Here is a 23,345-nt window from a genome sequence, read left to right as displayed (position 1 = left end):
GATACTACTCAACATTACAAAACGATTATCTGCCACATCTGGAAAAGTCAACAGGCATAGGATAGCCTACTGACATTGTTTTTTTGTTTCTTCATTTTCATCTGTCATAGTCAGTCTGACTCTGATCACTGCAACAGGCACAGGTGCAACTTCCAGTTCCTCTTTAGGATGCTGGGGAGTGAGAGCCGTGCCTTATGGTCTGTTCAAATTATACTCACGCCCACACTTTGAGAACCGCAGGTTTTATGTATGAATTTGTCTGTGTGCATAAACAAACCCTTTAACATGTGATCAGGGATTCCACAGGTAACTAACACTGTAAAGCCTTTAGTATCGACTCAGGAATCTGTATCGTTTTAAAAACATTTCAGAATTTTATTTAAACATTCTATACATACTGTAGCATGAGGAGGCACAAGATGATTGGATCAGGAAAAAATACAGTAACTACACAACATGCTTATTCTGAGGCTTTTTTTTACAAAAATATAATCAAAAGTTATCTGATCCACAGAACAATTTTACAAACCATCAGCTTCATTTTCAACAGTTTTCAAACACTGATCTGCAAATTCAACAAACAGAGGTTCCTGCATGGCAGCCTTCATCGCATCATCTTTGCTTGCTGCGCTGTCAACGGAGCGCAGTAACTGTCGCAGGTGGGGGTTGCAAAGAAGATCTCTCAGCTCTTTTGACTGACCTGGGGAGAAATAAGAAAACATTACATTTTCCACAACTGAGTTTTGTTTTTCCCAGAAAACTTATGTAATGTAGTTGTTAAATCCAAGGGCCATGTGATGTGTGATGCTGCAGCCAACAGTGTTGAGAGCAGATGAAAGGTATTGTTGGATTAATACCTAACAGCTGCAGCCTCTGCAGGGGCACTTTGTCAATGATGTCATCTTCATGCAGAAGATCCTCAACAGTCCACGCCTCTGCAGAGAAAATAAAGGAGGTGATTTTTACACAGGGCATTGGGACAATTTGAAAGGAAGTATATACAGGTGCATCTCAATACATTAGAATATTATGGAAAAGTCAATTTCCAGTAGTTGAAGTCAAACAGCCCCAACCAAGTATTGAGTCATATAGATAGACATACTTTTCAGAGGCCAACATTTCCATATTAAACATACTTTTTTAAAATTGGTCTTTTGTAATATTACATTTTTTTGGAGACACTGAGTCTTAGGTCTTCATCAAGCCATAATCATTATAATTAGAATAAATTAAGACATGAAATGTTTCATTCTGTGTGTAATGGATCTATATTGAATTACTGACATAAATTAACTTTTCTATGATACTCTAATTTATTGAGATGCACCTGTAAATATGTCTGAATATGGTAACTGCCCACTTTTCTCATTAAGTAGTAAGTAAACACACTAAACAACACAAAGTCACTAATTTTGACTTTTTTCCCCCCATGTTGCGCACCCCCAGTTGCTATACTTGATTGGTGCTCTTGCTGGCTTATTTTTATTTGATTTTTTAAACTTATTTTTTACTGGGTTTTTTAGCGACACGATTCAGTATATACACTCTTCTCTATCCAGCTGTAGACAACAATTGTACACATTATATCCAAATTAAGATTACAAGCAAATAAATGAAACAAAAACAAAAATCCACTTCCAATTAAATACATTAAATCAAATATACACAAACAGACAAACAAATAAGCAATCAGGAAACCAGCAGGACTTAAACATCGTGAGGTACAGTGTGGATTATGTAAAAAAAAAAAGGTAGTAGACGGGGCAGACTAACCATTCTTATTGTATTAATAAAGACACAACAGGACTCCACTGCTTAGTAACAATATACTTTTGGAGCCTTAATAAATATGTAATCTGATAGAGGTCCCAAACATTCTGGATCCATGTGTCATATGAAGACTGGTTTCAACCATCTAACAGTTATACACTTAAATGCTGCTATAAGTAATATATTTAAAAGATATTTCTCGGCCCTCCAATCATTTAGGCATCACTGCTAATAGAGCCATAGTCGGATCTCGCTTGCTGGCTTATTTGAGCACATAATACAGAGAAATATATTGTAGGAATGATCAGAGAAATAACACCATACCAGTGTTGAAAGAAACTTTAGCTTCAGGATCAGGAGGTGTAGACTGCTCAACAGGAAGACAAGCGTCTACTGAACAACAAAGAATTAAATTAAATTATAATCACATCTGGTCAAAACAGCACATTTCTACCTCACAGATACTGAGTTCAAGATCATTTACCTTTATGCCTCTTGTAACAGCCAAGTGAACAACTGTAAGAGAAAAAATAAAATTAAAAACAGACATAGATCTGGGAGATTATATAATGACCACTGTGCAACACTGGGTCAAGGTAACACAGTGCGACACAATGTATACTGTAAACATGTTTAAATGTGATTATTTTAAATATGGAAATCCATTTATTAATAAGTAAGTAAGTGTTCCTAACAAAAAAAATCAGAGGGAATCAATAATAATATATACTAAAGTATAGAATTATTATTTTTTTAATTGGGGATGAAAGTAACAACGATGAATAATTTTAAATGATACTTCTTTCACCTTTGCAGTTTATTTCTACCAACAGTGGGAGTCCTGGCTTATGATGTCAAAACGCAAATCGTTTTGACCTTTACAGGCTGCCGTCCCATGTGGTGTTCATGTCCAACTTTGTTTTTTACATACAACTTAGGTACATTTCTCCAAGTCAGCGATATAATCTGTAACAATTAGCATATTTTCTCTTTTATGAAATTGAAATAAATGCGTTCATTGTTTGAATGAACCAGTGTCTTGCTTACAAACGTACGTTAGGTTACAGCACTGTAACTAAATCGTAATTTAGCTTTTAACACTTGCTGTTATTGTGTAGTTTGTATAACATTTTAAGTTAGGTTCTACAAAATTAATACCAGAACCACAACAAATACACTGTCAACTTTATGGCTACTAATCTATTCTCAAATAACTGATTTCTACTTTACCCAAACAACTCTGAAGCTAATTGAAGGCTAGCTGGCTTACAGACAATTATTTAAAGTTACTTACTATCTTATTTTGCAGGCTGGACATTTGTATTTCGGTATATGTTCGCTGCACACACTGCACAACTGCATCCTGGCGAGTAGAGAACAAATAAAAGGCCAAACTTTGTCAATAACGTTATACGATCATCTCAAACATGTGTGAACGCCAGGAAATGATTGCTATCGCTTCCGGTTGGGATATAATTCCTTCAAAATAAAAGCATTTGACCCACAGAGCAGTATGTAGTGTATCGCTGGAAGAAAAAAATACAGATATGTACTTGCGAGACTGTGGTTCTGCTAAAGGACACAAACTGCTCTTATCAGAAAAAAATAAAATAAAAAATAATAATAATAATAACTAGGACTGCAAGCAGTACTGAACGGGCCGTCGCAGTACACGTGTGTCCTCATACAGTGTCTGAAGGAGGACTCTTAACTGATGTATAAGTTAGAAGAGGCAGGTAGCAATGGTGGAAAGTAACTATGTACATTTACTCAAGTACTGGACTTTTTGAGTCTTTTATGTACATTTTATGTAACTTTATACTTCTACTCCACTACATTTTGAGACATATATTGTACATTTAATTTTATTATTTAATTACATTTTTTATTTTTTATTTTTTATTTTTTATTTTTTATTTTTTATTTTTTATTTTTTATTTTTTATTTTTTTATTTTTTTATTTTATTTTTTTTCTGCACTTCTGCGCATGCGCACTTTTTTCGCTTCTGCGCATGCGCGGCCCGCCGTGCTTCTGCGCATGCGTGGGTTTTTCCCGCTTCTGCGCATGCGTGGGGTTTTCTGCGCTACTGCGCATGCGCGGGGTTTTAAGCTTCTGCGCATGCGCGGCTTTTGCGCATGCGCAAAAGCGGGAATCCCCGCACATGCGCAGTAGCGCAGAAAAGCCGCGCATGCGCAGGAGCGGGAAAACTGGCGCATGCGCAGAAGCGGGAAAAACTGGCGCATGCGCAGAAGCTGGAAAACCCGCACATGCGCAGAAGCATGGTAGGGCCGCGCATGCGCAGAAGCGGAAAAGCCGCGCATGCGCAGAAGTGCAGAAAAAAATAATTTAAAAAAAATATATAAAAAAATAAAATAAAATAAAATAAAATAATTAAATAATTAAATAATTAAAATTAAAATTAAAAAATTAAAATTAAAAAATTAAAATTAAAAAATTAAAATTAAAAAATTAAATTAAAATTAAAAAAAATTTTAATTAAAAAATTAAATTAAAATTAAAAAAAAATTAAATTAAAAATTAAAAATTAAAAAATTAAATAAAATTAAATAAAATTAAATAATAAAATTAAATTAAAATTTAAGTGAATTGAAGTATTCAGATCCTTTACTTCACTAAAAGTACTAATACCACACTGTGAAATGACTCCACTCCGCTCATTTTAACTACCTAATAAACTTTTAAGTGGTTTAATTTTTAAAAAATGGGTAATAATTTTAAATGTATCATGTTTTTCATTTTAAATCTTGACCTGAAAAGCAACTAAAGCTGTCAACTAAATGTAGAGGAGTAAAAAGTACAATATATGTCTCAAAATGTAGTGGAGTAGAAGTATAAAGTTACATAAAATGTACATAAAAGTACCTCAAAATTTTACTTTAAGTCCAGTACTTGAGTAAATGTACATAGTTACTTTCCACCATTGCTACCTGCCTCTTCTAACTTATACATATCAGTTAAGAGTCCTCCTTCTGACACTGTGTGAGGATTAAAGGGATAGTTTGTGCATTATTATACAAAACTTGGTACAATTATTGTCAATGCCCTCCTGAGGATAACCCTTTATGGTTTTATTGATCTGCCCCTAGGTGGCACTGTGGTGGCAGTCTAATATCATATTTGGTACTGTGGCCACACTATAACACTTAAGGCAATGAAATTCATAGGGGTGGTATAGACTGGCCCCTGTAACGCACACACCCCGACGGCAACATGCCCCGACATGCGTGTACTGCGAGGGCCCGTTCAGTACTGCTTGCAGTCCTAGTTATGTTTGCTATTATTATTCTTAACCTTTTTATTTGTTAACAAATCATGTCTTTAATGTAGTGCTTTTTTTTTATTTGTATTGTTGTACAATGAAGATGGAAAATAAAAAATGTTAATCACAAATAATAATAATAATAATAATAATAACAATAATAATAATACATTTTAAATTGCAAACCATATTCTTGAGTCTTTTTTAATAACTGCCCCTTGACCTTAGTTTCCGGTTGTTCATGTCACTTGGAATCCAAAAGGGAAATTGATCTGGCTCTCATTCCCTCTAAGGAAAACAGGAAGGCTAGTGTCTACAGAAAGAATTCAGATGGTGGATCAGTAGATGGTGAGCAGCATATTATGTCATCTGAGTATGATAGCAGCTTGTCTAAACAGCACATCAGTAGGCTGCAAATCATATCCTTGACTATTTTTTTAATAACTGCCCATTGACCTTAGTGTCTGGATGTGCATGGCACTTGGAATCCAGAAAGGAAATTGACCTGGCCCTCATTCCCTCCAAGAAAACACTGGACACAGACAGGAGGGAGAAATAACTCATTGGTCCAAATGTCAGGGACATAAGGAAAAAAATCTACTTTTAAAGAAACACAAAACAATAACACACCTGTAATACAGCGTATTTAACAGAACTAAACTTGTTGTATTAACCCTATAAAGCCTAAACCATGAAATAACTGCCAGAAAATTATATTTTTTGTTATGACTCGGGTCTTTTTGTACAATTTGTTGCTCATAGTTTGTTTTTCTTGAACTACCAAAAACATATAAAACCTAACATTTTATCCTATTGAGACTTTGACTTTCCTTTTAACATTTTCCTCAAACATGCAAAATATATATTTTTCGATATAACACAACATCATACATCTGCTGATATGAAGTTTTCACGCAACAACGACTGATCCACAAGTGGAACCAGCATATCATTTTTGTTATACATCTGGTATTTTTGTGCAATTTGTTGCTCAGTTTCTTTATCTTCAACACATGTATACATCAGGTTTTTCAGGACAAAAAAATATCACACTGATGATGTAGAGGTCTCAAAAACTTGTGTATCAAATATTATATAATACACTTGGCTTTATAGGGTTAAAATACAAATTATTTCTATTCAGCTGTAAGCCTCAACAGAAATTAAAGAATCCAAGCAGCTTCCGTTATCAACAGTTTTTATTGAATCAAAAAACAGTATATCTTCTGCACCCGCAGAAATGTATACATCTATATCTATATATTTAGCATTCACAAGCACACACTACTGACCTATATAACTCAACACAAACTATTGCACAGCTGTAACATGAGAGTAGCAGGTCTTGCTACAGAGTATGGAATGGAGAGCCGTCTCGTGACTGATTAGTGGGCATGTTCCCAGTGTCACAGCGCTCCATTCGCTGGGTCAGGAAAGGCCGAGAACCTTGTTCAACATCAGGAATCAATCTTTGTGTCCGGATCTGTGTGGAAATCAGAATGAAACGGTAATCACAAACAATATCCTAACTATTTTCATTATATATTAATCTGTAGTTATTTTCTCAATGCATCATTTGCTCTATAAAATTCTCCTGTGTTAGTTTTGTCTGAACAACAATTTAAAAGCCAAAGGGAGAAAAATCTGAAATTTGAGATGCTGGGAACTGCTCATATTTGTTTTTTCTTTTGCATAAAAAAGTACTCATTAGTAAACAAGTATCTAAATGATTGTCAGTTAATTTTCTGTGGGATTAATGATGATAATTTTCTGATTGTTGGTGCCATGTTTTTTTTTTAAACTGTGCTGTTGACAACCACTTCAAAAAAAAAAAGGTATCAAAATAGAATCCACTGCTACTGTGCAAACAATAGAGCATGGTTTGATTTTATTATGAGACGAACAGAATAGGTGAAAACAACTTGCAAAAATGAAAACAAACTGACATGCATGCTCTATTGTAGCCTATATGGCTTTATTACAGTGATCTAATGGGTGGAACGAAGCAAACTTGAATTTCCAAGCATTAGATTACAACAAACCTAGCTGTGACCACAATAGCAGGCGTTGTTCAGCTGACATTTATGGCAGTAATCTGTTTGTGTAGTCTGCAGGATCATGTGGGTTATGCAAATATCCAAGCAAAAGGTCGATTTTTCCACAACGGCAGATTGCTGAATAAACATTCTTGACATGCTACAAAGACGCATTGTTACCTGTAAACATCGAAGGAAGACATCAAGACGACGAGCTCTTGGTGTTCCTCCGTTTCACCTCGCTGTTGTGATATTTTTCTGCTATCTTCCTCTCGTGTCCTGCGGGGATATGGCGGTTTGTGTTCAGCTCGATTTCTCGCTTGGATCTCCCTTTTCCACAGGCATGGCACGAGTACTCACGCAGATTATAATAGTCATATTGATCGTAATATGTTTCCTCAAAAGAAACAAATCTTTCCATGTCTGTTGCCATTTGGAGACGGAATGCAGTAGTTTCTACCAGACGAGTCTGAGAGCGAGTAAACAGATGAAGTCACCCAGTGTTTATATACACGGAGTCACGTGATCACAGCTGTGCCGCTGCTGGCTCAGGATAATGGACTTTATGCTTTATTAAATTATTATATTGTGCTTGTGTTGTATTTGCTATTGTATTGTTTATGTATATTTAACTTTTTATTATTTTTTATGCTCCCATGTACCATGTTGGATTGAATGTTTTTTTTTTGTGTGTGTGTTTTTGTTTTTTTGTTCTGTTTTGTGCATATTTGAACAGGTTTGTTTGTATACAGGTGCATCTCAATAAATATCATAGAAAATAATATTTATGTCAGTAATTCAATTCAAAAAGTGGAAATAACACATTATATAGATCCATTACACACAGAATGAAACATTTAATATCTTAATTTATTTAATTTATTCTAATTATAATTGGTGTTCATGGATTATGGCTTACATTTAATGAAGACCTAAAATTCAGTGTCTCCAAAAAAAATGTAATATTACAAAAGACCAATTTTAAAAAGTATGTTTAATATGGAAACGTTGGCCTCTGAAAAGTATGTCAATCTATATGACTCAATACTTGGTTGGGGCTATTTGACTTGAACTACTGGAAATGGACTTATCCATCATATTCTAATTTATTGAGATGTACCTTTATGTATGGCAACATAAATAACATTGTATCAAACTAATGTTGGAAACACTTGTAGTCAGGGGCAGGTGAGGCAGCTGTCCTCCTGTCACCTCCTCCCATATTAGTGAGAAGGTTTTCTATTTATGGAGCCAACTCAAACTCTAATGCAGACGCAATACATACCTGCATCACCGAATGAAGAAAGGATTATAATAATAATATCTATTTTTAAACAAACACATAAAATTATAAATTAATGCATTCATTTCCACTTGTGTTACTGTGTAATTAACCTATGCGATTGAATTATAACTGTTATATTTATGAATAACACCTGTGTCACTAATGTAACTTAGCCTGATGGAAACAATTGAGATGGCCACCTCACTTGGCAAGACCACCAAGCTTTGGCATCAGGACAGATGTTTATCTATCCACCAACAGTGGTGGATCTCTAATGGTGGCAGATTGGCACACCCAGAGTAGTAGTGTTACTAATCTGTTATATGAGGATGGTGTGCAGAAGTCATTTTAAGGCCTTTAGTCCAATCTAATATTATACAGCGCTCTATGTTGAAATTAAGTTAAATAGCCCTGAGGCAGTTTGTTGTGTCCTCTAGGGTGCCTTTAAACCTGATGAATTGTCCTCTAGGGTGCCCTTAAATAGAGGAAACATGACTAATTGCCCTCTATGGTTGCTTCCAAATGAAGAAGAGGAGATGCAGGGGCAAATTGTGCTGATACAAGCTAGAAAACTTTATGCGTGCTGGTACCCTACCACATGCAGCTGGTGCCTTTCTTCATTTATTTTTTCGACCCTGCCCCTCAGACAGCCACCACTGTTTGGAAGTCTGTAAGAACAATGCTGTAACTGAAATGTGACTTTGATATGGAAATAAATACACAACCATGGAAGTTGTGGTTGTAATTTGTACATTGCAGATTGTGAGGTTACTCTATGCATCCATTTATAGAAATGAATACACAAACCATGACCACATTACACTCAACTATATGGGATAAAGAATTTTACACTGTGCGTTGTTAGAATATATATACAGTTATGGTAAAAAATGATTAGACCACCCTTGTTTCCTCTAATAACTTGTTCATTCTAATGCCTGGTATAACTAAAGGTACATTTGTTTGGACAAATATCATGATAACAACAAAAATAGCCCATAAGAGTTTAATTTAAGAGCTGATATCTAGCCATTTTCCATGGACTTCTTGGAAGTCAACATTTCTGTAACAACAATGTTGTGTCTAAAAATGTGTTTGTGATAGAAATAAATACACATCCACGGAAGTTATGGTTTTAATTTACATTGCAAATTGTGAGGTTACTCTTGAAGTATGTTTTATGCATCCATTTATAGAAATGAATACACAAACCACGACACATTACACTTAACTATATAGGGATAAAGAATTTAACACTCTGCGTTGTGAAAATGTATATACAGTCATGGAAAAATTATTAGAGCATTGTTTTCTTCAATTTCCTGTTCATTTTAATGCCTGGTCCAACTAACGTTACATTTGTTTGGACAAATATGATGATAACAACAAAAATAGCTCATAAGAGTTTAATTTAAGAGCTGATATCTAGACATTTTCCATGGATTTCTTGATAATAACCAAAATCATTATCGAGAAAACCATGGAAAATGGCTAGATATCAGCTCTTAAATTAGATAGTTGTACCAAGCATTAAAATGAAAAAGATATTAGAGAAAACAAGACTGGTCTAATAATTTTTTTCCATGACTGTATATTGTCCGATTAAGATAGTTAGTGAAAACTACAATTATCGAGAATGCATGTAAGAAGAAAAAAAAACACTATAATGATGATATATATAGGCATTAAATAACCACCATTGTTTTCTCTAATAACTTATTTATTTTAATGCATGGTACAACTAAAGGTAAATTTGTTTGGACAAATACAATAACAACATTCATTGTATTTGTCCAAACAAATTTACCTTTAGTTGTACCAGGCATTAAAATAAACAAGTTATTAGAGAAAACAAGGGTGGTCTCATAATTCCTTCCATGACTGTATTCTTTCATGTATTCATTCTGATATAGGTACACTATGTTATTTGTATTATGCTGTACACTAATATTTGATACATGAACTACAAGCAAGGTAATGGTCTCAGAACATTTGTATTTTTAGAAACTTTGGAACTTTACCAACAACAACTGAATTGAAAATACGAATAAATAAATAAGAAAACACAGATCTTCATCAAATTAAGAATGGCAAAGACTGAAAATAAATAAAATGTAGACATACAAATGCAATAAAAATAAACATAAAAATGAAATTTAAATTGCCCATGCTTTTTAAAAAATGTTTCGTTAATGAATTTTGTTAAAACAAAGATGTATGCCCCCTTGTGGCGCCCCCTGCCAATTTGGCGCCTTGGTGGCCTGTAGGAATAACCGGCCCTGCTGGCAATTTACGTGCATAATAGACAATTGAAATGTGTCTGCATTGGACGCTGTGTTCAATGTTTACTGTTCTGTTCCCCAGCACACAGCGGCCCGCCCCTCACGGTGTTGCCTGACGTCATGACGCTGCTCCACGTCGCAGTCCTGTCTCGGCGAACCCGCTGCGTATGTATGCGTGTCTCCAGCTAGGCCAGAGAGTGATGGCGGCGCCCGTCCTGAGAGTGTCCACCCCTCGGTGGGAGAGAATAGCTCGGCTTCTCGTTTGCCTGCTTGGCATACTCTTGTCTCTATATGCCTTTCACGTGGAGAGGGAAAAGGCTCGGGATCCCAGTTATAAGGCCATGTGCGACGTCAGCAGCTCCATCAGCTGTTCCAAAGTGTTCAGCTCAAGGTAATGTGAATTCAGCACAGAGCTCAATGAAGCTGCTGCTATTGTGGCAGTCTGGGAGGGAGGGAAGGGCTCTTCAAACTGTCAGATGCTCTGAGCTAAGCTAGCATCTGCCGGCTGCCCGCCACCGCTCAAACTACCTGCAAACTGTAGCTGCTATAGTGCTGCTAGCTGGCTGTTTGTTCAATAACCTGTCCGGAATAAGTTAACTTTTAGCTTATCATTTAATAAACACAGCAGTAGCCATATAGCTCAGTGAAGCTAACTTCGCTAGCCGTTAGCTAACGCAACCCATTTGTCAACTTCTTAGCTAGTTAGCTCTCAACAGTGAGCCGTCAGCATTGTTACATTCAATAAATCTATAAGTTGCTGATGTGAACTACTCCGTGTGGAAGGATAACACATCTGTAACACCAACTTTAGCACAAAAGTTGATGCTAGCTCTTTGAGACTAACGTTATCGTTGCATGTGTGATGTTGTAGCATGAGTCCATTCATTCCGCCAACCTAAAGTATGATCTTTGGTGGGTGGTTGGCTCATTGTTGATCATTTTGGGTCACTTTTCAACCCAGTAGCTAGCGCTGACGCTAACGCTGCTGTCATTAGCTGCCATGCTAATGTCAATGGGCAGCTATCAGTCAGTCAAAGGGGTTAAAACCTAATGTTACTCCCTAGCCAACTAAAGGGACAGTGCACAGGGCTGCTCCAGAGGTCAGTGGAGGGGACTGTAACAGTGTTAGCTACCTTAAACCTCTGAAGTCCAGGAGATTTTGGTTCAAATTTGTCAACTTTCTATGCATTCGTTTCTGTCTCTGTTTAGCATCGTTCTGTCTGTCCTTAGATCAAATGCATGGCTCCTTTTTCTCCACACAAACTTGGCTATCAGTCAGATTTTTCATTTTATTTTAATTAATAAAGTATAAAGCTGCCAGGAACCCAAAATACAAACAAAAGACACAGGTGTCTATGGAAATGTACCATTTTATACACACAAAACAGCAGCAAAATAATAAAACTATAAGACAGTCTATTTGCATGTAAATTAAAAATAGTAATAGTTTTTATTGTAGAAAGAAAATTCACATTTTAAAAATGGTCTAGAAACATGAATGGCACACTGTGAAAGCTCCGATGATTGCACTTTCAACTGGCTTTCTCGGCTTGTCTACATATCATATATAATTACATACAGTTATTACTGTAAATAAAACATGTTCAGTGTATTTTCAATAAATAGATGGACTCCAGAGGGTTAATGTTTCAGTGCTGCTAACCATCACAAACCTTTACCAGATAGCTAAATTATCTCAGCTACAGCTAGACAGCTAGAGTCTCACTGTAGCTAAATACATTCAAGTTGGTTTACTCATTAGGAGGAGTTTGCAAGCTGTCATTTAGAATAACATTCATTTACAGATTAAGATCATAGTTCCTGTCATATAACCAAATTTCGTACCAGCTTGATTGTGGGCAGCCATTAATGACTCAAGTGAACCCCACCTATTAGATCTCATTGAATAAGAGTCTTTGAGGCCTTGAACAAATACTCACAGCATGGGTGGAATGTAACCTGTTCAGGACCTAGTACATATTTGCAAGATGAGTGAGTGAATTAACTGTCTGAGTATGAGAGATAGTCTGTCTTATCTTTATCACCTAAAATAAGCTATGAACCATCAGTTCTGACTGAATGTGTAAAATGAAAGACACAATTTCACCCCTCTAACTGAAGAATCTTAGCAGTTTGTATTTCAATGTCTTATCTTTAATACCATCAAGGTCTGTGAAGTGGATACAACGATATTTGGTGATGCAGCTTCATTGTATTTTGGTATTTATTTGCCTGTTTTGTGCATGCATGCCCCTGTCTAAGATAGAGCCTTAAATCACTATCCAGAATCAATCAATCAATCAATCAATTTTACTTGTCACATGTAATCATAATAGGTATAATTCCAGAAATTCTGAAATGTATTCACGCAAGTTCCTTCGTTTTGTGCTGAAAAAAATCCATAGTGAAATAATGGAAAGCATGACTGTCTGCAATGTGGAAAAACTTAATTTATTATACACAAGGAGAATAAGCTTCCACAAAGTGGTAAAGGAAAGAACACAGCTAAACATATTGTACACTAAGATATGCATGCGTTTTCATAAAATCTTCCCAAATATTTTATAGCATTTTGTTCAAAAGTCGACTGTGGCCCCCTTTGGTTGTACAGACAGTTACTCTGGGGCATAGTTGAGCATGTGGTTGGAATAAATGACAAAAAATGAAACAAAGGTCTGAGTTATTGAACCAGCCTCTTATCTCTATGCTTCTTCTATAGCCTCAAACAAGACATGAAAAACATTTGTCCTGGATTAATGTTAATGTTCACAAAAACTTGACATAATAAGAAATAGCTGCTACATAGATAATAATATACGTGTATAGTTGAGCTTTTAAACTGTCTTCTATGGTGGGACTCTGGAAGTTTGTCATTGATTAATTGGATATCTGTTTTAAAGTCATATGAAAAGACTTCCCAACCAAGCAGGATTTCATTTACTACTTTTTACATGTCTGACTTGTTACATTTTGCAAGAAATTAAATGCACTTTCTCAATTTGTTTGTAGGACTACAGAGCAGAAAGACGCGTGAAAAGGATTAATATGTTTACTGAACATGTTGCATAAGTTAAACATTCCCACTGAGTGAAACCTGTACCAACAATGACTGCACCTATCTTATCTTTTCCTGTGCTAGATGTTGTGGCTTTCTAAAGAAATCCATCAGCACACTAATATAATGTAGGAAAGTTAAGACAAGCAGTTTCACCTCACCTACGTTTTACGTTGGTGGTGAGCAATAGAAGGGTTTTAACAGGTAGGCATGTGAGAATATTTCAGCAGCACTTGTGGTTGTGACCAAGACAAATTAAATGTCACACTCTTGAAACAGTTCTTGATATCAGACAAACTCAATAAAGGGGTTGTATTTTATGTGGGAAAAACCAGCTTTGATGGTGAGACTCAATGTCCATTGCAGTCAAGAATTGCTTTTTGTTTTGCAGCATTTATTCCCTCCTTCTCACAAGTCCAGATAGGTTTACTCAGTCAGTGATTAGTTGATAAAACAGACAATTGATCGTCAACTATCGGCAGTCAGACATTCAAAAACGCAGCCTCAGACTGAAAACTGTGATTGACACGTTTTTCTGTTTTGTAACCTTCTGTTGTAGGGCTGGAATTAATGATTATTTTAGTGCCGTCAAAATAAAGTGAAATATTTATTGCGTTAAAAATGAAGGCACGGTTTTGATGATACAGTGCAGATATTGGTATCATATGAAACTAGAAGGGTACCTCTACCAACCATATTTTTATATCTGTGAAGCTCCAAAGTTAGGCTAAAAACTGGCATGACCAGGAGTCCCTCTCCCCTCAAGAATAAAAGTTGTTTCTATGGGTTCGATGGCTCCCCTTTACAGACAAATATTCAGTATTAGAAACAACAGTCTTAAGATTTAAAAATAAATGTTTGCAATTGCAAATTGTGCGACTGATTAGGTAATTTTTTTAATTTAAAATTACAGCCCTAGATTGATTTTTATTCTTGATTAATCCACATTTACTTTTGGTCCATAAAATGTCAGAAAAAAGTGAAATATAGCCATCCCAGTTTATCAAAGTCTTTGTCTTGATGTCAATGTCTTTAAATGTCTGTTTTTTTCAAAGATATTCAGTTTAATATGATATTAAACAGAGAAAAGCAGGAAAGCTCCATGTTATAGAGGCTGAAAACACTGATTTCTGCTATTTTTGCATGAAAAAATTACTTGAACGATTAATTTATTATCAAAATAGTGTGCGATTACTTTTCTGTCAATTAACTAATTATTTAGTTAATCTATTGTTGCAGGTGTATTCTGTAGAGGGAAAAAGATATTGAAGTCTGACTCCGTCTGTTTAGTCTGCCACATTTTTCTTCTGCACTCCTAAATTAAAGCTGATGTTTTCATGTGGTTTAGGTGGGGTCGAGGATTTGGACTCTTGGGCTCAATTTTTGGAAATGACAGTGCACTGAACCAACCCAACAGTGTCTACGGGATTGTCTTTTATGCCTTTCAGCTCCTACTAGGTAAGATGTCACTTTATTCACAGTAATCTGTTGGTATTATAAATTCAGGTGACAAATCTCCCGAGCCATTGCACTGACAAGTAGTGCTGACTCAACACGTTGCCTTCCTCTGTCATTGCTATATTTGCCAAAACTTGACTCACATGATACTGACATCATATTTAGTGTCCATGTATAAAAGTCATTATACAGTTAAACAGGCGGCTCGTACTTTTTGAAGCTCACATGACTGAATTGTAATCAATAGTTTGCATATTTTGGACTTAATTCTTATTAATTTCCAGTAAGACGGCAGCAATAACATAATAGTGTAGTAACAATAAGCAAAGTGATCAATGGACCTTAATTGCTTTGTTGAAGAATTTGGCTTTACTCCTTTATGTTTATTATGGTGTAATTAAGCCTTGACAGTTCAGTGTATTTCTTTATTTGTATTATTATGCTTACATTCAGTCACATTCTCCTCCCTTCAGTACTTTGATGGTGCTGCTGACTCAGTCATGCTGGTTTGACATGTTTTCCTGCCGAGAGGCCTGTAGGCTTGCCTGGCCACCTGGCGCTGCCACAGAACAAGAGGTCCTTTTACCCACAGCAGTTACCACTCGTTTGATTAACACAATAGCTGCCCAGTTAGGCCAAACTGCTCCAGCGGGTCAAGATTTCCATATTAAATGCAAGAGCACTCAGTTTCAGAAGTTAAATTATTCTTATAGCCTTGAACCGTTAAATATTTGTAAGTAGGAATCTGTGTATTCCAAGGGTAAACCTCTGATTAATGACGGTATACAGCATGGGACGACTAAAAAAAAAAGGAACTTTATACTCAGATTTTATAATTAGACTTCAAATAATAGCCATAGTTGTGTTTATTCCCATTATATTTTTCTATGATTGTGATTTAATGTTTTCCTATTATTGTTATTAAATGTTAAGAAGAGAATAGGTGTGGACAACTTGGATAAAAGACCCCCAATATATGTCATTTTGTATCACAACATGAAAAAAGATCATGATATTGTACATTTTCTGGAAAATCAATTGAGAAAATGCAAATGGCCAAAAAACAGAATAACCACCAATATACATTTTTTTTATTATTAACTTGCTGGATTATCCAGCTTCACATTCACGAGAAAGTCATAGAAATAAAAATACATCTATAAAGCAGTCCAGCTCATTGATTTGTGACATTGCCCACAATGGTGTAATAAACCCAGAGGTATTAATAGTTACTGGGCATACGAGTCATGGAAAAATCTTTGTGAATTGACAAGTTTATTTCACCTCCTTGTTTGCTTGTATTATATGCTTTATATTGTCAGAATGTGTTATTGGTTATTTCTCACTATTAATGTTAATGTATTAATGTCCCACCAGGGGTAAGAAGTACTGAGATGTTTTATTTAAAGGCAGAATCAGTAGGATTTGTCCTCTGGTTTGTAAAAACAACAAAGTCGGCCCCTTCTCACCGTCTTAACAACACCAGAAGAGCTCACCCCCTGACTGAAAAGCTCTTCAGCAGGTGAAAGCCGACTCCAGATTCACTCTCGTTTGATACGTTTTTTTCTTGAAGGCTGATGGCCAGAAGAAACGTCCTGTACACAACAAAAAGAAAAAGAAAAGAGAAAATACAGGCAACAGGCAGAGTCTCTGTAGATCTAGACGCCACCACACACTTGATGGCTTAAAGGGACTACTTTTGTACAATATTATACGTTGTTTTGAGGAAAATCCTACTTATTCTGCCCTTGAGTAAAAGTAGCAGTACCACACTGTAGATCTGGTCCATTTCAGAGTCGTATGTTTTGGATTATAATTATAGATGCATTAATGTTTGTATCACTTTGATGATGCAGCTGGTAAAGGTGAGACTAATGTTCATTACTTTTTGTACTCCTGTCTTGTTTAATCTATAATAACATACCACACTTTAGTTGGGGATTTTGGTTTCCTAATCTGAATCTGCAAAGTAGCTAGTAATTAAAGCCTTAAAATGAAAGAAATTAAGTAAAAATTACACTAAATGCCTCTGAATTGTAGTGGATCAGAAGTAAAAAGCAGCATAAGAATAGATTAGATTTCAATTAAAGCACAACTACCTTTTTAAATTGTACTTGAGTAAATGTACTTCTTAATTCCACTACTGCATTTCATTTGTGTCAGGATTAATGCTCATTGGAAACTGATGGTATGTAAAACATTTATTCTAGTTGAACATTCATATGAAACCAAGCACCCACATTAACACTTCTCTGTGGTTTCCCAATGAACCGTTCCAGCCCACACATATGCAGTTTATTCATGCTGTTAGAGTTGTCAGTCTGTGTGACTTGTGTATGTGCAGACCTACCAGAAACTGTTAGGATGAATATTCTGCCAGGCAGAGAAATCAGGAACCTGCTATATTAGTTTAGGTATGGAACAGCCAGATTGTTACGGACCTCATGACTTATCACAAGCACAAACACTGTTGAAACTAAGGCCCTGTCTACAAGTATATGTACAATTTTTTAAAGTGAAATGAAAATTTTCCCCTGAAAAAAGGAAAAAGAAATCCAATTGTATAGCAGTCTATGAAAAAATGAGCCTACTTGTTTCTAAGTATTTTTTTAGTAGTTTAATTGCTACTTGCAAGTCTTCTTATTATTATTTATAGATATTTATCTAAAAGCTTTCACGTCCATGGCCCAAGGTGCTAAGGCAAAAGAGAAATTACTCTGTTGCAGAGTACTCTCTGTTTATACTCTGAATTAATCGCTGCATGCATATGTGGGCAAAATAAAAAATATGTATACAGTACTATGCAAAAGCCTGTTTTGTTAACAGACACTTTTATTTTGAAAAGACGAAAACAGACTTCCTGTCGATCATAAAACTAACTAAGTGAGATTAAACTGTAAAGATTAAAGTTTTAGATAAAATTAAACTCAGTAATTCATGCTAGCAAGGTTTGATACAGTAAGCTAGTTTTGCTGAAAATTAAAAGTCTTGTATTTCTCTGTTTTATAATTGTTATTGCAGCGTTCAGCTTGTGAACTGTAGCTTTATCCAACTTAATTCTCATCTCATTATATTATTGACGTACGACTGCAGAACTGAACACTCGGCCGTGTTTCAGTTCAGAGTACTGATTCGCAGTCATAGATAAAATAAAAAAATACACAGATCGATTAAAAATTCCACGTGATCGACCAAATTCTTAACGACCATTAATCGATCATCGATTCATTATTCCCATCCCCAGTTAATACATGTCCACACAGATCAGAGTTTTGAAAAATCTGCACCTTTAGAAGGCATTTTCAAAAATCTGTGAACTTAAACTATGTTTGTATGTTGTCAAAAGGCCAAAACTTGGAGGAAAATGTCAGTTATCAAAGGTGTCTGTATAGGTGTAGACAGGGCCCTTAGCCTTAGAACGATGACTGCACCTCATGTGACAACAGAATAATATGAGCAGTGTTTAACTTACTGTCATCACGAGGGGGCTGGTTACGTAAATAGAGAAGTGTTTGAGTCTGAAACCTCCAGGGGAAGAGCAGACTCATCAAGTTACTTGTGTGTTCTAAGGTTGTGTTTGTTTTTTTTTGCCTAAGCTTTAGTTTGTGTTTCTTGCTTTAGGAATGACTGTCAGTGCAATGGCCGCCCTTATTCTCATGACGACATCCATCTTGTCGGTGGTGGGTTCGCTCTACCTGGGCTACATCCTCTACTTTGTCCTAAAGGACTTCTGCATCATCTGCATCACCACATATGCGCTGAACTTCATTCTCTTTATTCTCAACTACAAGCGACTGGTTTACTTGAATGAGGCCTGGAAGCAGCAGCTGCAGGCCAAGCAGGACTAAGCTGTCGAGAACGGCAAGAAAAATACGATAAACAAACAAAAAGAAAAAAAGAAATGTGACCTCTGAACATTTGACTTGCCACCAGGAGACCTTGCTTCCAAACAATGTTTATTCTGCTGTGTGTTCAAAAAAAATGAAGAAATTTAACTTAAATGTTGGGCCTGACATCTCAATGTTGCAAACACGGAAGGATTCGTAAGTGAAAGATGATTTTCTTTTAATTTCTTTTTTTCCTCGTTTAACATTGTACTCACATAAGGAAGGGGCTGGCTGTGTGTGTGAGTGTGTGTGGGGAAACACGTCAACCCGAGCAAGCAGAGGCAGAAGGCCGCAATACAGAACGATGGAGGACAGCTCTCTTTTGAACAAAAAGGATCGCAAGGTGGAAGAAAACAGGACATTAAAGGGGTTTACTTGAAATGGTTAGAAAGGTCCTATTACTGCACAGCAGATCTGCACTAAATACTCGGAGCCGAATAATGGGTCCCAAAATTCGAAAAACACTCGTTAGGTTATCATACCGTTTGCAGATAAGGTTCTACGGCAGGGCGGGTGGGGGGCAAAACGATTAACATTTATACAGAATAGTTTCTTTTCATGTTTACACTTTGTAGTACGTTTCTTTTATGAAGAGGACCACTAAAAATAAACACAGGACAATGTGAGATATTGTGTGTAGATCAGTCAGATTGTTTGTTTTTTTTTGCAATTCTGTAAATAGCTGCTGAGCAATATTCCAGGCTAGATTGTGATTTAGTGTTGACACAAACCTTTAAGGACAAATACCCACCGATAAAACAGGAGAAAAACGTCAGTAAATTGGGAACAAAAAAGCGATAAAGGTCACAGAGGTTGATGGATGAAGATGTGCTCGGGACATCTTCCGTCCTGTAATCCTGGTCAGGCATGCAGTTCAGAGTTGTGTGGATTTCTTTGTTGTAAGTGGTTATTGTTTCATCTGAAGCCACCGACACAAGTCTTTTAAACAGAACTATGGGTTCTTTTCACCAAGTTTGCATAAAGGCACCCTCACTCTTTTTGTTTTTTCTTTTGGTTATTGTGTGAAAAGCATTCCTGACCACCTCACAAGTGGGATCCATAAAGACTTATGTGCCTAAAGGAGTGTTAAGGTGAATTACCTTTTCTTTTCTTTCTTTTTTATGTTTTGGGTGTGGGTGGGGGGGTGTAATGTCATGTTAACACCAGTTCTGCTCGTTGTTTTATTGTCACAGGTCCAAGGCTTTATTTTTATGATCACAGTTTTGTAAATTAAGATACCAGTGAAGTGTTTCTCCCTCCCTAATAGAGTCTCATGAGGTAGCAAAGGCGGCTACACTGTGATTGTCTGCTGAGGTGTAGAGTGGCCTGGTGGCAGAGGCGTCTCTTATCTTGCTGTTTTAAATGCTCATCTGGCTTTTGTTCACTGTCCAGCCTGTATACATTTGATGTCAATTGAACAGTAACGGTGATCTTGCCAAGCTGAGTTACAGTTCATTTGCAAGGATGTGAACAAAACTTGGAACAATGTCATGATTTATGTAGACATGAGTGGCAGGAGTGTAACAAGGTGTAAGAAAACAAAACAGTATGTTAAGCCATATGTGGAGTTTGTGGTGATTTCTGCTCCCGTAGGAAAGCTATCACCGACGGTTTTCTTAGCGGCTGCAGACACTGAAGCTGTTGATCTAACATTGTACAGAGAGAAAAGCAACTACAGCTGGTAGTGGTTTTACTATAGAAATCCACATTACTGTCAGTTCAGTTCAGCACCAGGCAACGGAGTAGGACCGTTGTCTCTTTTCCATCCAGAATCAACTTAAAGATTAAAGTATCCAGATGCATGGTACACTATCTCCTGGCTTTAAGCATATGTTGGCCACCGGACAATCTTACACACACACTGTCAAAGATCCAGAACAGTTGTCGTCATAACTGTAATAATGTGATTCATCTGTGGTGTTAAACCAGTTTGTTAATAGTTTCCATTACTGCTAGTCTCCATGCCCCCTTCACTTTAATACAATTCAGGTTCTCCCTGACTAAACATTGAAGGTTGCTAATGTATTGATGATAGCAACTGCCAGGAAAGTAATCTCACAGACGTGCTTCCTGTGATAACATGTGAAGTCATCGCTTGTCTTTGAAAATGGAAATTGAGGTGATGCTTTGTATCCCCAGGATAATGTCAAAGTGAAATTGTCTGTTCATGCACCCATTAACTTCTTATCATACACAGGCTGTGTGATGTTATTGCTACCCATTTTCCAAAGCATTATGCATGTTATATATGTTTTTCCTGCATACCAGTGGGGCTGGGTGTCGTTTAAAAAATCTGCAATGCCAGCACCCCTAGTGATACCAACACCAAGCGAGAACAACTTGTGACACCTTTTTTTTTTTCATTCAATACCCATCATGTGAATGGAAGTTGCATTAAATGCTACTACCACTTCTCTTCTCGCTAAACTGTCAACTCCTGTATGAGTTGTAGCTGCTGCAGTGGCCAATCACACGTCACATTAAATCTAAAAACTGTTGCAGAACTAAGCAGCAAGCAAAAGCATGCACATCTTTTTTTTATTCCATGTATTCTTCCTACTTGTCAAAACATTGTACCTACTTCTTTCTTACTCATATGGTGACAACCATCTCCCCATTACCTGTAAACAGAATCTGATGTGTAAAATCTGTAGAGTTCTGCTTGAAACACATTTAAACTCATTGAAACACTGTGGTTTGCTTTGGAAAATGGTTGGCAGTTGTTACGTTGCCTTGAGTTGGTAGTAAAAATGGCACGGTCCTTTTTAGCAAACTGTATCCTGTCCTCCATAGAATGATTTTAAATGTTTGCATCATTTCTTAGCAAGTCATCTTTAAGATCTTCCTTATACAGTATTGCCTTTGTAGGGCGAACATCAGGTTCTGCTTCATCTCAACTCAGAATAAGATTAACAACCACACTGTTTTGTCTTCGTCCATTGTCTGGGAAAGCCTGTGTACTCACATATAAGACAAGTCTCCTATGGATTCACTTGCACAAGTCAAACTGACATAACTTGCTAGTTTTTGTGGCAACTATGGGTCCTGTGAGTATCGACCATAGAACCGACAAGTATAGAGTAGGTAGCCTATCATTACGTCCAGGCATATGCAAGCCTGTTACACTAGTGGTGTGCAGTTACTTTAAAGAAATGGGTATTGAAATTGAGTCAAAAGTTTGAAATCTCTGGCTGTTAACACATGTTGTGTGATGATTTATTGTCAAAAAAGAAGGTCAAAATAAGCGATTACTGCATTCTCATGAATATTCATTTAGGCCCTGAGGTATAACTGCCATGTTAGTTGCATCACCAATGCCAACAAAAGTGCCTTCTGTTTGATCACTAGGCCTTGAGCCAAAGACGAGCAACAGTAATAGCCTTGTAAAATGAAGAATGGTAACTTTAACAGGCACTCCTGCTTGCCTTCCTTAACATATAATCTGATCAAATTGGTAATTCCCAAAGATTTGATATCCAGTATCGTTGCAACAATCCATTCAGAAATTGCCGGACAAAATGCCCTGTCAAATCAATGGTCGTTCCCTTTTTCCTCCCTGAACTCCACAATATATTTCTCATCTTTATTTTGTCTAGCTAGGTCATGTTTGTTAGCTAAAAAATACACTCTACATGATTGTAATGTTCTTTTTTTCCATCATTAAGTACGCCCTTTAGCTGTATAGACTGTTAACATTCTGGGTTATTTTAGTAAAAAAAATAAAAAGTTGAGGGGTTGGAGGGCTAGGAATCCATGTGTCAGCATAAACGGTTTTATTAAATTTCTTTGTGGAGGAAAACTTACTGGGTTTGCTTCTGTATTGCCAAATATGTTTTAAAATGCTGTATTTTCTTACATGGAAAAGTGTTACATGAAGGGTAGGAGGGTGCAAAAAAATAATCTGTTTAAATCCAGCTTACCTTAAGGGAAAACTGTGGAAACGTTTGACATGAGAACATTTTTAATTGTGTCATTGTCATGTGGAAATGATCTACCATTAAAACATTCCCTCTGAAACTACCTGTCATTTTAAGTTATTTGAATACAATTAAATGCTGTTAAACATACAGTAAGAGACTAAAGTAGAAGGGGAACGCTGCTGTGTAATGATTTTGTTACTGTGACATTAAAGGATTGGAGCACAATTTGTCTTTATGTCCTATAAAATGAAGTGTCTTATACTGCATTCTTTCTAAGGGACAGCAGGGGGCGACTCCAACGATTGCAGATTGTATAGAAGTCTATGAGAAAATGACCCTATTTCTTACTTGATTTATTATGTTGGTAAACA

General features: G+C 36.3%; 2 protein-coding genes across 3 annotated transcripts; one reads left to right on the top strand and one right to left on the bottom strand.

The window, feature by feature from the left end:
• Positions 1-351: 351 nt before the first annotated feature.
• znhit3 (zinc finger, HIT-type containing 3) lies at positions 352-3,236 on the bottom strand. Of its 2 annotated transcripts, none has more exons than XM_059351788.1 (5): positions 3,065-3,236; positions 2,255-2,286; positions 2,095-2,160; positions 858-935; positions 352-700 (listed from the first exon to the last, which is right to left on the bottom strand). In XM_059351788.1, the coding sequence occupies exons 1-5, from the start codon at positions 3,130-3,132 to the stop codon at positions 522-524; spliced, it is 423 nt and encodes a 140-aa protein (XP_059207771.1). In that variant the 5' UTR covers positions 3,133-3,236; the 3' UTR covers positions 352-521. The 2 variants fall into 2 exon arrangements, with proteins under 2 accessions (XP_059207771.1, XP_059207770.1); XM_059351787.1 differs by having other exon boundaries at positions 2,095-2,163; positions 3,065-3,234.
• A 7,585-nt stretch (positions 3,237-10,821) lies between these two features.
• vkorc1l1 (vitamin K epoxide reductase complex, subunit 1-like 1) lies at positions 10,822-23,071 on the top strand. Its single transcript, XM_059351460.1, has 3 exons — positions 10,822-11,045; positions 15,058-15,167; positions 18,789-23,071. Exons 1-3 carry the CDS (start codon positions 10,822-10,824, stop codon positions 19,013-19,015), a joined length of 561 nt encoding a protein of 186 aa, XP_059207443.1. The 3' UTR covers positions 19,016-23,071.
• The last annotated feature ends 274 nt before the right edge of the window (positions 23,072-23,345 follow it).

Source organism: Centropristis striata, chromosome 15, assembly GCF_030273125.1.
Source record: "Centropristis striata isolate RG_2023a ecotype Rhode Island chromosome 15, C.striata_1.0, whole genome shotgun sequence".
Taxonomy (NCBI): Eukaryota; Metazoa; Chordata; class Actinopteri; order Perciformes; family Serranidae; genus Centropristis; species Centropristis striata.
Note: the sequence above shows the minus strand (reverse complement) of the source record. Positions and strands in the feature narration are given on the sequence as shown.

Coding starts and splice junctions, on each gene's coding strand:
- znhit3 (XM_059351787.1), bottom strand. CDS start 3,132: ATGCAGTTGTGCAGTGTGTGCAGCGAACATATACCGAAATACAAATGT. Junction 2,287..3,064: donor CCAGCCTGCAAAATAAGATA/GTAAGTAACTTT, acceptor TTTCTCTTACAG/TTGTTCACTTGGCTGTTACA. Junction 936..2,094: donor TAAAGTTTCTTTCAACACTG/GTATGGTGTTAT, acceptor TTTTCTCTGCAG/AGGCGTGGACTGTTGAGGAT.
- vkorc1l1 (XM_059351460.1), top strand. CDS start 10,822: ATGTATGCGTGTCTCCAGCTAGGCCAGAGAGTGATGGCGGCGCCCGTC. Junction 11,046..15,057: donor TCCAAAGTGTTCAGCTCAAG/GTAATGTGAATT, acceptor CATGTGGTTTAG/GTGGGGTCGAGGATTTGGAC. Junction 15,168..18,788: donor TGCCTTTCAGCTCCTACTAG/GTAAGATGTCAC, acceptor TTCTTGCTTTAG/GAATGACTGTCAGTGCAATG.